The sequence below is a fragment of the Helicoverpa zea genome, chromosome 4, assembly GCF_022581195.2.
Source record: "Helicoverpa zea isolate HzStark_Cry1AcR chromosome 4, ilHelZeax1.1, whole genome shotgun sequence".
Classification (NCBI taxonomy): Eukaryota; Metazoa; Arthropoda; class Insecta; order Lepidoptera; family Noctuidae; genus Helicoverpa; species Helicoverpa zea.
In genome coordinates, this window is record NC_061455.1 from 46,440 (window position 1) to 61,940 (window position 15,501).

The window sequence follows — 15,501 nt, forward strand, 5'->3', positions numbered from 1 at the left end:
CTACTTTGTCTTACTACTGGGTACAGGCCTCCTCTCACATAGAGGACTGAGGGTTAACACCACGCTGGCTCAATGTGGGATAATTTTCAGACTTTTTATGTAGTCCAGGTTTAATCGAAATGTTTTCCTTTGCCTTGTTATTAGTCATCAGGGTAAAAGTTTCATGAGCAGGATACCTATTATATAACATTAAAATAATAAGTCGAAATCTACGATTGAGGTCAGCCCTCAGAACGTAGGTACCTATATGCTTAGAACTGATGATGAAGAATATCGTCTGCATCGTCGTCGACGTCATATTGTCTGCAAATTATTTACGATTGCAATATGATTGTACTTATAGCAAACTACCGCATAAACCTCAAATGGTAAACCAATCGAATGTCATTGGAATACGATTGGTCTTTTAGGTATTAGTAGCAGAATACCCGATATGGTTAAAACTGCTATTCATCATCATCATCATCTCAGCCATAGGACATCCACTGCTGAACATAGGCCTCCCCCTTAGATCTCCACAGATACCTGTTGGAGGCGACCTGCATCCAGCGACTTCCGGCGATCTTTATAAGGTCGTCTGTCCACCTTGTTGGTGGACGTCCTACGCTGCGCTTGCTTGTCCGTGGTCTCCACTCCAGCACTTTTCGACTCCATCCATCGGGCATCTGCTCTGCGAGAAATATGGCCTGCCCATTGCCACTTCAACTTGCTAATCCGGTGGGCTATATCGGTGACTTTGGTTCGTTTACGGATCTCCTCGTTTCGGATTCGATCACGTAGAGGAACACCGAGCATAGCCCTCTCCATAGCTCGTTGAGCGACTTTGAGTTTTGATATGAGGCTGATAGTGAGAGACCACGTTTCGGTGCCGTAAGTCATCACTTGTAACACACATTGGCTGAAGACTTTCGTCTTGAGGCACTGAGGTATGTCGGGCGAAAAGAAATTGCGAAGTTTCCTGAACGCTGCCCAGCCGAGTTGGATTCGGCGGTTGAACTCTTTCTCGAAGTTGGACCTGCCTAATTGGATTACTTGTCCTTATCAGTCAACAACTTCGAGTACCGAGCTTCCAACAGAGACTGGGGTGGGCTCAACATGGGTATTTGACATAATTTTCATCTTGTCCATGTTCATTTTCAGGCCCACCCGTTGTGAAACTCGGTCGAGTTGAAAACTGCTATTGCGATTCAATTTTGACATAGTTAACTTAAGAGAATCGGGCACCAGGTTGCGTTTTGGTTGGTTCAGTGTATATTTTTTGTAATCATAAGCAATGTCATACAACGTGGCAATGCGGTCAGTCTTCTAGGCACGTTACTGGATCATAGCCATGCGGAGGAGTACTATGACGCCTGTTACTAGTGTTTTTGGTCATTGGTTTTGTTGTATTCTAATATTTACTTGTACTATTGTTATCTATCATCTCATAAATAAAAAATAACGAAATAAAAAGAAAACCTTAACTAAGTCAGTTATAATCATCATAAGCGCCTGGACTTCTTAACGTGCTTAGCATTGTTACTACCGTGTAATGTCATTGGGGAAGAATATGAAGAAGCAGCTATGTACTGCTGAAGGCTGAAGGTAAATGAAAGCACTCGTAATGTCTATGATGTTTTATTGTAACATATAGATAGTTTTCTACACATCCACCTTACATAGTCGTCGCGTGGTGCGCTAACTGATATGAGCTCTGTACAGCGGCGGCGGCGATCGCGCCGCGCTCGCACATAAATAAAATTCACGTAATAATATAATATAAACTTAGGCTAGGCAGGCGCAGCGGCCCGCACATACATCTATATACACGCTAACACTAGTCTGTACACCGCGGGAGCCGCGCACTATTTACAACGAGAGGATATGTGTCGACAGCGGCGCGCGTCAGTCGCGCGGCGGCGCGCGCGCCAGCAGTGCCAGCGGCTGCAGCGCGGCCGCGTGCAGCGCGTGCGCGTGCCCGTGCGCGTGCGCGTGCCCGTGCCCCGCCAGCGGCGTCTCGCCCGCCGGCGGGTTGATGCGCTTCTCCTTCTGGCGCCGGTTGCAGAACCACACGCGCACCACCTCCTTCTCCATGCAGAGCGCGTCGGCGAGCGCCGCGATCTCCTCGCTGGTGGGCTTGGGGTTGTGCAGGAAGGCCTTCTCGAGCGCCACGCGCACGCCCGACTCGATGGACGTGCGCTTCTTGCGGCGCCGGCCCACGGCCTCGGCCAGCCCCGCGCCCAGCGCCGCGGCGCCGCCGGCGCCCGCGCCGCCGCCCGCCAGCGACGAGTCCGCGTCCTCCAGCCACTTCTGCAGCAGTGGCTTCAGCTTGCACATGTTCTTGAAGCTCAGGTTGAGCGCCTCGAACCGGGATATCGTCGTCTGCGAGAAGTCGTTGCCGTACAGCTTGCCCATCGCGAGGCCGACGTCGCCCTGCGTGAAGCCTGCGGAACGACAAACGGTATCAGCACGACGTCGAGCGACAGTCGCGACGGCGCAGCTCGCGCCTCGGCCGCTGCACTCACCGAGTTTGATGCGTCTCTGCTTGAAGGTCTTGGCGAAGTGCTCCAACTCCTCGAGGTCGGCGGTGTCGTCGGCGGTGGGGTCGAGCGCGCGCGGCTTGTGCGCGTGCGCGTGCAGCGGTGTGTGCGCGTGCGCGTGCGGCGAGCGCGCGCGGCCCGGCCCCGGCGTGTGCGGCGTGAGGAAGGCGCCGGCGCCGGGCGGCGTGCGGCGCGGGGACGGCGACCGGCCCTCTGCACACACAACACGTTAGCTCGGCGGCACAGCACGTGCACTGCATGTACGTAGTGCGAGTACGAACCTTGTATGTATTTGTAGGTCGGCGAGGTGCCGGCGACGGAGGAGGGCACGGCGCGCGCCTGCAGCTGCTGCAGCTGCTGCGCCGCCGCCTGCGCCACCGCCTGCTGCACCTGTGCCACAGCGCACGCGGTTACTACTGGTCACTACGTTAGTGTTAGTGTTGCATCAGTGGCTGCATGTCTCACCTGTGTGTGCAGCAGCAGCGAGTGCGCGCCGTGCTGGGTGAGCAGCAGATGCTGCAGCTGCGCCAGCGCGCTGCCGGCGCCCGCCGCGTTCTGCAACACAAGAGCAACAGGTCAGCACGTGCCGCGCGCCAGTGGCTGCACCTCTCGGGGCAGGACACTTACGAAGACAGCGGCGGTGGCGGCGGCGGCGCTGGCGACGTGCGGCGGGTGCGCGGGGGGGTGCGAGGGGTGCGCGGGGTGCGGCAGCGGGGCGGAGGGCGCGCGCGGGGGGGACGGCGGCCGCTCGTCGCCGCTGATGTCGCCCTCGCCGCTCGCCGACCCGTCTGCGCAGCATACACACATACGTTAACGTATTACATAAAACACTTCAAGTGCGTATTGCACCCATGTAATCTTGTCGTCAGCTTTGTTTCCTTGCATTTTCATTGTATTACATCTGCAGCTTAGACGCAAGGTAACAAGCAAGGGAATACAAGATTACATCTGTGTCGAGCACGAAGAAGTACAGTGAAACGACTGTCAATCTGTGTCCACACTTGGAGTTTCAAGAACTAAGATATAGAGAGTAGCAAACATGACTCAGAGACAGGTATACTACAGGTAGGTACACTGAGAGGAAACTCTGTTGTATTATTAACCTAGCTCAGAAAGTGGTGGGCTCGGGTGGCTCAGAAAGTGTTCCGAGTGGTATTGTGAGCGGCACGTACTACACAAAGGGGTGAGATGAGCTCTGACGTCGCGTGCGCACTTTCTTACAAGGGGTTAAGGTGTCATTGATTTTTTTTATTGGTGCGTGCGTCGCACGGGATCAAACCCCTTCCTGGGAGACAAGGCGCGGACAGGTGGCACTGAGCCGCAGGGGTGCTATTGCACTTTCTAATGATGCCGACAATATTAGTTAGAGGAAAGTGAACAGAGGCGCACCGGCCTCCCACACCGTAACGTTACGTGTGTTGCTCATTAGTGCCGGAGCTAATTACAAGCTCAGATATCATCTGCTGGGCACTATGCCAGCGCTTTTATCAACTATACCAAAGAGAATTGTACTAATTAAAAAAATACTCGACCCAATTATGTAAATGATGGTTTAGAATCATATTGATGAGCGTGTAAAGTCAGTTTAGCTGGAAGATGCCTTCAACAGATGACGGTTTAATTATTTGCTATGCTGATTGGTAAATGATGTATATGCTGATGTAAATGTTACTAGGTGCACTGTAAACGATTACTTAAAAGATGCAATGTAAATATGAAGTAAGGTAAACGCGGGTGAAGTCGTCATGCCCCAATAGTCGTCAATTAATCTAAAAACTTTTATTTATTATTTCTACTGAACTTAAAATGGTCCGGTTTATATGTCAACATATTGTTGATAATATATTGCACAATTGAAATTACAATACGGGGTTTTAACATTCATGGCGTCTGAGATATGTTATTCGAAAAGTGTGTGCCCTAACAAAATAGTTTTTTCGTGAAGTTCAGCTGTCAAAAGTGAAACTCAGCACGTGGTTTTGTGCTTTGATTTACATAACTCCAGTGGGGTCTGTGGTATGTTTCTTTGTTTAATTAGATAGTTAAGTTTATTTGCTAACGATGTAATATGCAATTTGGAATACTTTTAACATAGAAGATATATTTTTTTAATGTGACATCTATTGGTACTTTAAAACTCCTATTTGACCCAAAACCCGTCAATTTTAGAATTATTATGACGACTACAGGGACGTGCTCAAAAGTTGCACCTAAACTCGTCATAATGAGGATATTTTGTGTTTTACAGTACAAAATGCGAATAAATAGCTAATATCGGGACTTTTACAAAATTGTTATCTCTCTAGAACAAACATATTTAAGGTTTAGACTACATTTGTTGATAAAACTGCGTTTCTTTAAAGCTTTTTCTTAGGGGTACATTTTACTCTCCTGGTTCTAGATGCACGTACACAGTCATGTTATTCGATTGAATTAATATGTTTCTTAATGGTTAAATCCCCTGTTTCCTATAAGTATGCATTTTCTACGAGTGTTTTTTTTAGGTATATATTGGCCGCTGTAGGCCTCCGCCATTCGATTAAGGACACACGATACATATCTACCGCTTTGGGTACAACTACCACTAGCCTTTGTTTCTACTACGCTTGGATTACAATTTGTGGCAAGCAAAAATTGACTGTTGCTTGACTGTTGCACTATGCTTTTTGTTTGAAATAAATGCATGTCGTCACGCGTATTGTACCGCGCCTCCCTAACTTGCTTTAATAGCGTCTGTATAAAAATCATGTCATTCAACTAGTTTTGACGCAAAAAATATTAAAATCAGTTTTAAAACTAAGATGACATAGCTTCCATCGCTGTCACTGCTTTGCTTGTCGTATTCGATATTGATGGGTAAAGAGTAATCTTATAGTTATCGGCACGAATCTTGAGCTCTGTCTGTCTGAAAACTAATACAGTGCATCAAAAAATTGTTCCTCATCGCTGTCACTGGGTAATGTACCCAAAAGGCTGGCAGAATTGCCACGTTGGATGGCAATGCTCAACCTCTGTGCGAAATAAAAGCCAGCTTTTGGGTCCCGTGAAGGGTCAACCAGGCGCTGGGAAATATCCTTGGCAAGAAGGGGCTCTTGGACCCCACGGCCCAAGAGTTTCAACCCCAAACGGCTTGAACATGTACTTGTATATAAGGTTACTATATTTGCGCCGCTTGAGGTTCTCTGCTTGTGCAGCGGCGGAGCCAGCACAACATGCAGTTCCGGGATGGGAGAGTTCCGGGAGATGGCGCAAGAGTGTCGATGCATGTCGCGTCCCACACTAAAGTCCTATCCAACTTCCACGGAAATAGCGACATGCCGTCTGGTCTCTTGCCATTGTCGCGTACCAAGCCATTTGGTTCGAGTACGGCTGGTACGCCGACGGCAACAAGAGCGTGACGGATCACGTCGTTGATGTTAGCATGTCGTGGTATGCGGCCGGCACTGCGGCTGCACGACTTTCCAAGCATTTAAAGCCTCGGTCAGACATGGCACCTCAAAATTGACCAGTGTGGTGGTCTCACAGACTTTCATATTTACAAAAATAATAAAGGGGGAAATATTAAAACTAAGTATCAAAAAATTCATCCGCATCGCTGTCAGCGGGGATCGTGCCCAAAAGGCTGGCTGCATTGCCACGCTGGATGGCAATGCATATCCTTTGGCCGAAGTATAGGCCAGCCTTTTGGTCACGAGTGGACTCCACATTTTCATGTCATTTATGCTGGCGTGTTGTGCCATGTGACCAGCACTTTTGCCACAGGAAAGACCATGGTGCCCAAGGCAGTCCACAGATTCGCCGCACTGACAGCGACGCGGAGCCCCAGTGGGAGCGCCGAGGCGTAGGCATGTAGCGAGCCGGAATGTTGTGTCACCCAGCATGGTCCCAACGCTGGGTGACGGCAGTGCGTGAAGCCATAGCCTGACTCCCACTCTCCCACAGCCAGTAGCACGCTCAGCAGTATTGTCAGATGTTTCAATTAGTCTTGTCAATCTGCAGAGCGGCTCGTCCCACTGTCTCTGGGAAGCCGGGTTGTCAGGGAAGGCTGTATTTGGGTAAGCCACTTTCCAGGCGTTCATACCATGCACCTCAGAATCGACCAGTGAAGGGGCTAAAATTTTGCTGGTCAACTCCTTAGTGCCGCAGACCGAGGATAGGAACGCCGGTAGACTTAAACTGGAAATTTTGCGGACGCCGAGGCCACCGAATCTGATCGGAAGGGTGGCTTCGCGCCCGTGTCGACGGCGCGCGTTGTTCCACGCGCTCCTCAAAGAGATGTCAGCAACCCCAGCGGGGCCTAGCAGGGCCAAGGCCTGCCGGGGCTGCGGGTTGTTCGAAAGAGATACCGCGGCCCTGGTACATAAAATGCCTATGACGGAACACGACGGTTTTTAGTCAGTAAGAGTCTGACACTCCCTCACCGCTGCTAACCCACAGCGGGAGGGGTCATTTAATGATTTTTGACGTCGTTAAAAAAAAAGGGTGGCTTGAAGCCACGCTCGGTCGTCCAAGGCCAAATTAAAAAGAGATGAAGGATAGTACGGATAATTTGGTCAATTCTGTCTAAAAGATGTGGCTGCTTCCATAAGGGAGAGGAGCGAAGGTTGTATATAAATTTTGGGAAAACACAATATTGGTTTTGCAATTTAAATATTTTAATAGTAATAATTTTACTCGTGCTACATATGCACATGACTGCATGGTTATATGATTGATTACGAAATATAACACATATTTTATAGACTTATTTTGTGATTCCAAGCGTTTGACATATAGGAATATAAATTAAAATGTAATATAATATAATCTGTTTTATTGAATACTTGCTCTTGTAACAGATTATGACCTGCTATTCTAAATAGGGATTTGGTTTTCTATCTATCTACCTAATGTTTCAAAGGCACAAGTATACTTAACAAAGTCAAGCGCAAAAAAAATGTACATAACTTGAACTTTATGTTCAAGAGCAGAGAGTTCACATTAGCATTAAAAGTTGACGAGTACTGGGAATATTTGACGAGTATCCGTACAAATCAGACGACTATTGGTACACATCGCCCTTTTTTTACTTTTGCCTTAATAAGTACATAAACCCATGAAAATGATTAAAAAAACATTAATTACTTAGAATAACGAATAAATACTCTATCACGTCATGCAAAAATTTTCATTTTATATTGAATATTTAACACACAGTAGCGCTTCAAAGTCGGTGATTTCCGAAATCCGACGAGTATTGGTACGTTTACCTTATAAGTAATTTAATGATAATGTTTTTCCTGCAATTTATCTATAACATGTTTACTTTAGCGTTATATCATTTTGGTAGTTTATAATGATTTTGTTAGTTTATAAGTTTAATTTTGTACACCAGTAATGGTAGAACACAACAGGCTAATACATATATTATGTAACACTTTAATGTATTGTATTGTATTCTGACAAATACAATCCTTCTTTCTTTCTATTAGATGCGTTCATAATTTAAGTTATCACATATTTTGTATGTAGGTATTTGTTTTCAAGGATTAAGAATTTATGATAAGCCAGCTTTGTTCAGATAAATTTTGTGTTATTACCTGTTCATAGGTCTAAAGTATTTTTTTATGCAGGTTTTTCATTCGCTTTACAACTCGTCAATAAGCTGACCTAAATTATCCAACTTTACTTCAGATGTTAAAGGGCTCTGAAGTTCACAGTTGGTAAAGATGTTATCTATGCACGAGCTTGAAGTAGCGTTTGAACATTTAGAACATGCGATAACTCACACTAGAACAGCGTGAAGTCATCAATCCTTACTTCGTGCTTATGGCTTCTGTGTTGTGTGTGTGTGTGTGTGAGGGGGTGGGGGTGAGGGGGGTACTGACCGTGGCTGGGCGGCGGCGACGGCGACTTGATGAGTTCGCCCGATTCCTCTGCAACAGAACAGACGAGTTAGCAACAGCTGGCGTCACTCCACGTTTCACATTCAGTAGTACAAGTCACATGTTTTATGAATTCACCTCACTCTATCATTCCTACTGTTCCAAAATAGAAGCTAATAAATTATAAGCAAGGTTTTGGTGGTCCACCATCGGCAAAAGCTTAGCCAATACGGAGTTGATTATTTAAATCAATTTCAATTTAAAACTGTAATCAAATGTCAAACTGTAATCGTCAAACGAAAATAACCTTTTTCTGCGATTATTTTGGTTACGGTAGATATATGATGAACAAGAGAGTGCGTGTTGTGAGGATCAGCTCAGTAGGTCGAGCCGAATTAATGCAATTAATAGGATAAGCGCGAGGCGGCGAGGCGGCGAGGCGGCGAGGCGTCGCGGGCGCGTGACACGAAGCCACAAACACACCGGATTATCAAATTACAAGTAATGCTGATTAATGAGCGGATCAGCCACCACTTGATGTTATCCGCCGAGCCCTGCGCCACCGACGCTGCTCCATATCCGATGTCTAACTAACATATCAGATAGCTACGATAAAATAAATATGCTTTTACAATAAAAGTTGTTTGTATTTTACTATTAGCCAGTAGACGCGCGGATACCACGCATGTAAGCGGGCGGCGCGGGCGCAGCGTGGGAGCGCTACCTGCGCTCACTGCGCGGAAAAAAAAGGATTTGTGTCGACACAATGTTCATTTATTCAAATTTACGCGAATTATTAAAAGATGTATTCTTTGATAAAAAAGCAGCATCTGCTGAAAAAACTGCGCTCGCATTGAGACGTCATCACCAGTTTTTGTGTGTGCGTTACAAAGGGTGCAATCACAGAAACGATGTGCGCTTCGTGGATATAGTCACCAATGTAAAAACCGACAGTTGTGTAGTTTTTTGCGCGATCGGATTAGTTGACGATCCGCGGCGCAGCGCTCGATGGCGGATACATATCGCCCAGCAGAAGTATCATAATGTTACTTAGGTATATACTATATATTTCCTTAAATACATCTATAACAAGCTCCTTCTAGCATTAATCATAGTCTTCTAATATACAGTATAATTTGGAACCAATATGAAGCAATCTGGAAGCGCAACCAGTTCCGAGGGAACCTTCAAACCATGTTGTTCCTGCTCTCGCCACCACTGGACGTCAGCTAACTAAAAACAGCAGTTTTCTGCACTGGCCTAATATTACAAGTAGAAGACAATCTTCTAGGCAGACTGTTTAAGGTATGATGCGTGACATGCTCCCGTGGGATGAAAGTCAGAATGGAATGACTAGTTAGCTCTAGATCTGTTTGCGTCTCTACTCACACGTGTATTTCACACTTAGACGTAAATAATAATTACGTATATTACATACATCAGTAATTAACTTGGGGTATATTGAGTTTAAACTTGTTTCTACCTATACCTACATGTTATTTATGTATCAGGCGCAGGACCGACATTGGCCTGATCTCTCTCCGGTAGTGTCGGATTGCCGTCCCATCGCGCTATGAGAGTGAAGTACTAAAGTAAAAGAATTAGTGAGTGCACCTGTGTCAAATGCTTGTGCACTACTTATAATATGTCTTGCCCAGTTGGTCAATCTCATTATATGAGAACAGCCGATAATCGGCCAGGAGGACATAATCATCATCATTGATGTATGTATATGTTATGGACCAAGTGATAAATTGAGCAGTATACATAATGCCCGGTCATTATGAAAAATGCCCAATATGAGAGCGTAATTTGATAATAATTATTCAAATAATCAAATTGACCGGGCACTATCCATATTGCCCGTGACCTTTTGGGCAAAGTAATACAAGCAAAGTAATAACATATTTATATGCAATTTTTTATTGTTATTGCCATTTAATTTAAAATAAACTAAATATTAAACCACTTAAATAATCAGCCTCATGATTTGGATTAATTATGAAGGACTTCTGCCTTAAAAATCCACTAGTTTTTGCATTTAAAAGTTAAGGAAAGTCATATTTAAAGGGTGCTTATTAAACAGGCTCCTTTTTAATATAATTATTCGCCCCGAATAATGTATGTTGCCTTCTAAATTACTAAGTCAGCCACAATTAACGAGCATCTAAATAATATTATCTCAGCCACTCGTTATCTTCTAAGTAAACCGCTCTAAATACAACTCCGCATGATGGTTATTTTTTAGCATCTAAATTTGTAGCATGCATTCTAACAGTAAACTTCTAAAATACTATTAAATGACATCATTAAATTTATTTATTTAGCTTCTAATTTTTTAACTCAGTACGTTTAAAATGTAAGCAAGCATGGCTTCTGTCACGGCTCCGGTGCTGCGGGGCTCGGGCCTCGCCCCTCCACACTTACGCGGTTTTGAATTGCACTCTAGGGGTAGGACAGACAAGACTACGTGGAGTCGGTTTTGCAGCGATACGTTTTCGTCACATCATCCTCCGAGCCTTTTTCCCAAACTATGTTGGGGTCGGCTTTCAGTCTAACCGGATGTAGCTGAGTACCAGTGCTTTACAAGGAGCGACTGCCCTATCTGACCTCCTCAACCCAGTTACCCGGGCAACCGTTACGTGGGATACGTTTTCGTCACTAACTTCAATTTTTTGCTTCATTATCAAATTGCCCAACTGTCATGTAGCAATATAATAATGCCCGTGCAATGTGATAAATAATGAAGTTAAGATAGTTATTAATCACTTGGCCCGATAAAGCTAGACATTATTCATAATGCTCGGGCATTATTAATAATGCCCGAATTAATCACATGGTCCATAACATATACACTACTCACAAAAGATTAAGCAACATTTTTTTTGTCGATTTTCTTAAGTGATTTTTAAGACGATGTAAGGAATATTATCTCCGATGAAAATTATCGTACAGCAAGAAGAGATAAGAAGAAAACCAGCTTTTGGGCTCGAGTGTTTATTTTTAGTTCGGCCAATGAATGTTTTCTTTCTTTAGTTCTAGTTGAAACCAGTTAAAGAAACCAACGCAAGAAAAAAAATACAGAGGTTCAACTCATCTTTAGAAATGTACAAGTCCTTAAAAATAAGTTTAAAAAATTACCATAACTTTAGACATGGCTCTACTCTAGAAGTCGCTGGCTAAATATACAGTCAACAGAGCTGCAGACACCGACTTCTAGGGCCATTCTAAACTTTGACAGACAAGTAGAGTAAACAGTTGTTTTAAGAAAACTGATATCAATGATGTCGGTGAACTTAACCTTCCAAAAGCATAAAATCCTACGTTTACCCCCTGTTTATATATTTTTGAAATATGTATTTTGTTAGAAGGAACTACAATTTATTTAAAGTGAGCACGGAAAGGCAAATTTGCAGATCACTCCATTAAAAGGCTTCAGCTACTTCCATTAACACTAGAATTATTTAAGAAAAATGTATACTGCATGCCACGTCATTTGAAAAACTACATTTCAAAATATTACTACATACATTTTATAACACCATTAAGGACTATTCAAAAGACATGTCAATAGATAATTGTAGTTTAAAATTATGAACGCCACGTTGGGCAGAATATGCTGAAACAATCTTACTGTAATAAGTAGGTACCATAAATCATTTGTAGCAAATAAATGTTTGATTTGTTTTAGTGGGTATCCGAGTAACCAAGGAAACGAGCCCCGTACTGTTGAACATCATCCACCTGCCAGGAGCTATCCCGGGAGGACGATGACGTACTATTGAACATCATCCACCTGCCAGGAGCTATCCCGGGAGGACGATGACGTACTATTGAACATCATCCACCTGCCAGGAGCTATCCCGGGAGGACGATGACGTACTATTGAACATCATCCACCTGCCAGGAGCTATCCCGGGAGGACGATGACGTACTATTGAACATCATCCACCTGCCAGGAGCTATCCCGGGAGGACGATGACGTACTATTGAACATCATCCACCTGCCAGGAGCTATCCCGGGAGGACGATGACGTACTATTGAACATCATCCACCTGCCAGGAGCTATCCCGGGAGGACGATGACGTACTATTGAACATCATCCACCTGCCAGGAGCTATCCCGGGAGGACGATGACGTACTATTGAACATCATCCACCTGCCAGGAGCTATCCCGGGAGGACGATGACGTACTATTGAACATCATCCACCTGCCAGGAGCTATCCCGGGAGGACGATGACGTACTATTGAACATCATCCACCTGCCAGGAGCTATCCCGGGAGGACGATGACGTACTATTGAACATCATCCACCTGCCAGGAGCTATCCCGGGAGGACGATGACGTACTATTGAACATCATCCACCTGCCAGGAGCTATCCCGGGAGGACGATGACGTACTATTGAACATCATCCACCTGCCAGGAGCTATCCCGGGAGGACGATGACGTACTATTGAACATCATCCACCTGCCAGGAGCTATCCCGGGAGGACGATGATGTACCTATAATACAATAATAAATTCTTTTGCAAAAACAAAACAGTCTTTTAACTGGCACTGCTAACTTCAATTTGATTTTGTCGCAGCCGTCGTGTTTATTTATGACAAAGGGGAAATCATAAATATTGTGATATAACAGAAAGCTACATTTATCACTTATTAAAACTGTTTTATCAGTTTTCTGAAAATTAAATCGAAAATTTTTCAAAACGTTGACGAACTTTCTACCAGCCAGTATAGCCAGCGTCTTAGCAATTCCTCAAAATTCAAATTAAGAAAACACTCTTACGCATGGCTTATATCCTTTTGATGCTAGTAACATACTCCAGTCATTAAAACCTTCTGAAACATATATGTATTAAGACTATGCAACCAGGGTGCCCGTTTTTTTTTGCAAAAGAGTGTATTTACGAATGGATTGCAGTGTAGTTCGCGTTGGTCTGTCTCTCCCGATGCACTCTTAACAAGTGTTTTGTTTAATGCGAGGCAGTTATGATAATGGATATACCCTTTTATTGATTGTTCTGCAGAACTGTAAATGCGAAAGTGGGTTTGTTTGTTAGGCTTTCACGCTAAAACGATTGAACCGATCGAGATCGGTATGAAAATAGGTGATATGGAGGAGACCGAGATACTTCTTCTTCAGTACGAGACGTAATTTTTTTCGGGACGCGGACAAAGTCGCGGGCAAAATACATCCATGTAGTTCTAAATAAAATAGAACTTATCCATAAGTACACACATTATGATTTCGTGATCAGAAGAGTTTTACTTAGTTGTAGTGGAATTGACGAAAAATCTTATTACTTTTATGTAACTGATTGCATTGTTTGTAATTAGTTGTTCGAGAAAACGAACTCTTTTTTATTTTTAAACATTAAGAAATATAAAACATTCTAATACCTGAATGTCTTATATTTCTTAATGTTTAAATGTTAAAAGCCTAATTATAGAATTAGACATTTTAACACTGAAAAGATCCAAGCTTAAAAAAATAACTCTGGATCAGTGTTCCAGAGTTATTTTTTCAGAGGTATCAAGAACATTAAAAATCACAAAATGATTGAAGACGCTCCTCATCACCTGTTCCACTTTATGCATGTGTAAGTGTATTATAGTGCCTATGTGTGTAAAGAGTATTTAGTTGTTGTAAGAATTTCAGCTCTTTTATTTTATTTATTTCTTAAATACCTACAATGTGTCAATGTCAATTTGAATGTTGTTTCATGATTTGAAACGCAATCAAGTTGTTTTTATTTAAACTTATAAAACAACATTCAAAGTTATTTAAATTTTACAGATTTTCATATTTCTGTCACGTCTTTTTAAATTGACATTAACACATTGTATTTAAGAAATAAATAAACTAAAGAGTTGAAATATCTTTCAACAAATTAATACTCTTTACACTGTTTGGACAACATCAGGTGCATCTCGACAGAGACGGACTGAAAGCAATGTCTTCAGGAGCACGCGAGGTTTGCTTACAGCCTTCAGCTAGCACACGTCATAACAAACATTAACACCAATTCATTCACGAGTTAGATGCGAGTGAATATAACTTCCGTACTATATACCTATATACATATGTAGTACTAACTTATTACAAGTTAAAATCTAAGAACGTACGGAATGTGCAAGTATAATGATATATGCAGCGCAGAGCGAGTTACGGTCGCGAACGCGTTGCAAACCCGCGACCATCACCACAGGACATGGTAGTACATGTGTGCATGTACAGTGCGTGTGGTGAGAGAGGCGTACAGTAAAGCTCGGTACTCACGGTAGCGCGCGGAGCAGTAGGCGCGCGAGTCGCGGACGCAGGCGGAGAGCACCATGGCGGGAGAGCACTGCACTGCGCGGCGCGAGGCGACACACTGCGCCCCGAGCGCGCCGCGCTCCGAGCCGGGGCCCCGTCCCGCTACCCCGCACTACCCCACACTACCCTCCACCCGAGAATTAAAAATTTTAACTTTTTTGTACGAATCCGTTTCTTTTTCCGCCCTTTAGTGAATTTTTTTCGCGCGATCTCGCCATTATTTCGATTACCTGAGATGATTTTTTTCCCTTTCGCCGAACGGATCGAGCTTTTAAAAGCTGTTTAATTTTTTTAGGAAAGGGGAGCGACGGGTTCGGCTAACCGATGCGCGAATTCCGATATCGAGTTCGATTGAAATAAAAAATGAAACGGCTTGTGCAGCGTGTGCCCCGAGTCGTTACCGCGCCATTGTCAAACAAATGATATCATTGTGTATATCTGGCATCAGCCAGCGGCCGGCACAGCACGAGACACTCCACTACTTCATTACTATTGTGTTAATCATCCTGCTCTTTGTTTATCTCAATAACTCTTTATAGATCCTAATGTCGATAAGACTATTACATTGTCCGCAGATACAACCAAAATAAATGAAAGATTAATCGATATCATATTTAAAAGGTTTGAAGAAAATGACAAGAAGCGATTGCGCCACGCAGGGTCACCATTAGGAAAGTGATTGTGGAACATGAAAGGGCAGCTCCCGTTTGATGTGACACAGCGTCCGCCGGCCGCGCGGTGGCGGTGGCGGTGGCGGTGGCGGCCGCTTTGTGATGCTAATGTGCGCAAACAGCG

The 15,501-nt window shown here is 44.1% G+C and overlaps 1 protein-coding gene across 1 annotated transcript in view; it reads right to left on the reverse strand.

The window, feature by feature from the left end:
• Positions 1-1,601: 1,601 nt before the first annotated feature.
• The window catches only part of LOC124629938 (protein nubbin-like), a 111,092-nt gene continuing 97,192 nt past the window's right edge, over positions 1,602-15,501 (reverse strand). The window contains exons 4-9 of the mRNA XM_047163618.1: positions 8,387-8,434; positions 3,147-3,307; positions 2,985-3,074; positions 2,801-2,909; positions 2,505-2,732; positions 1,602-2,423 (exon numbers count right to left, since the gene is read on the reverse strand). Coding sequence (XP_047019574.1) covers positions 1,885-2,423; positions 2,505-2,732; positions 2,801-2,909; positions 2,985-3,074; positions 3,147-3,307; positions 8,387-8,434 — 1,175 coding nt within the window. The 3' untranslated portion in view covers positions 1,602-1,884. The remainder of the gene's footprint in view (positions 2,424-2,504; positions 2,733-2,800; positions 2,910-2,984; positions 3,075-3,146; positions 3,308-8,386; positions 8,435-15,501) is intronic.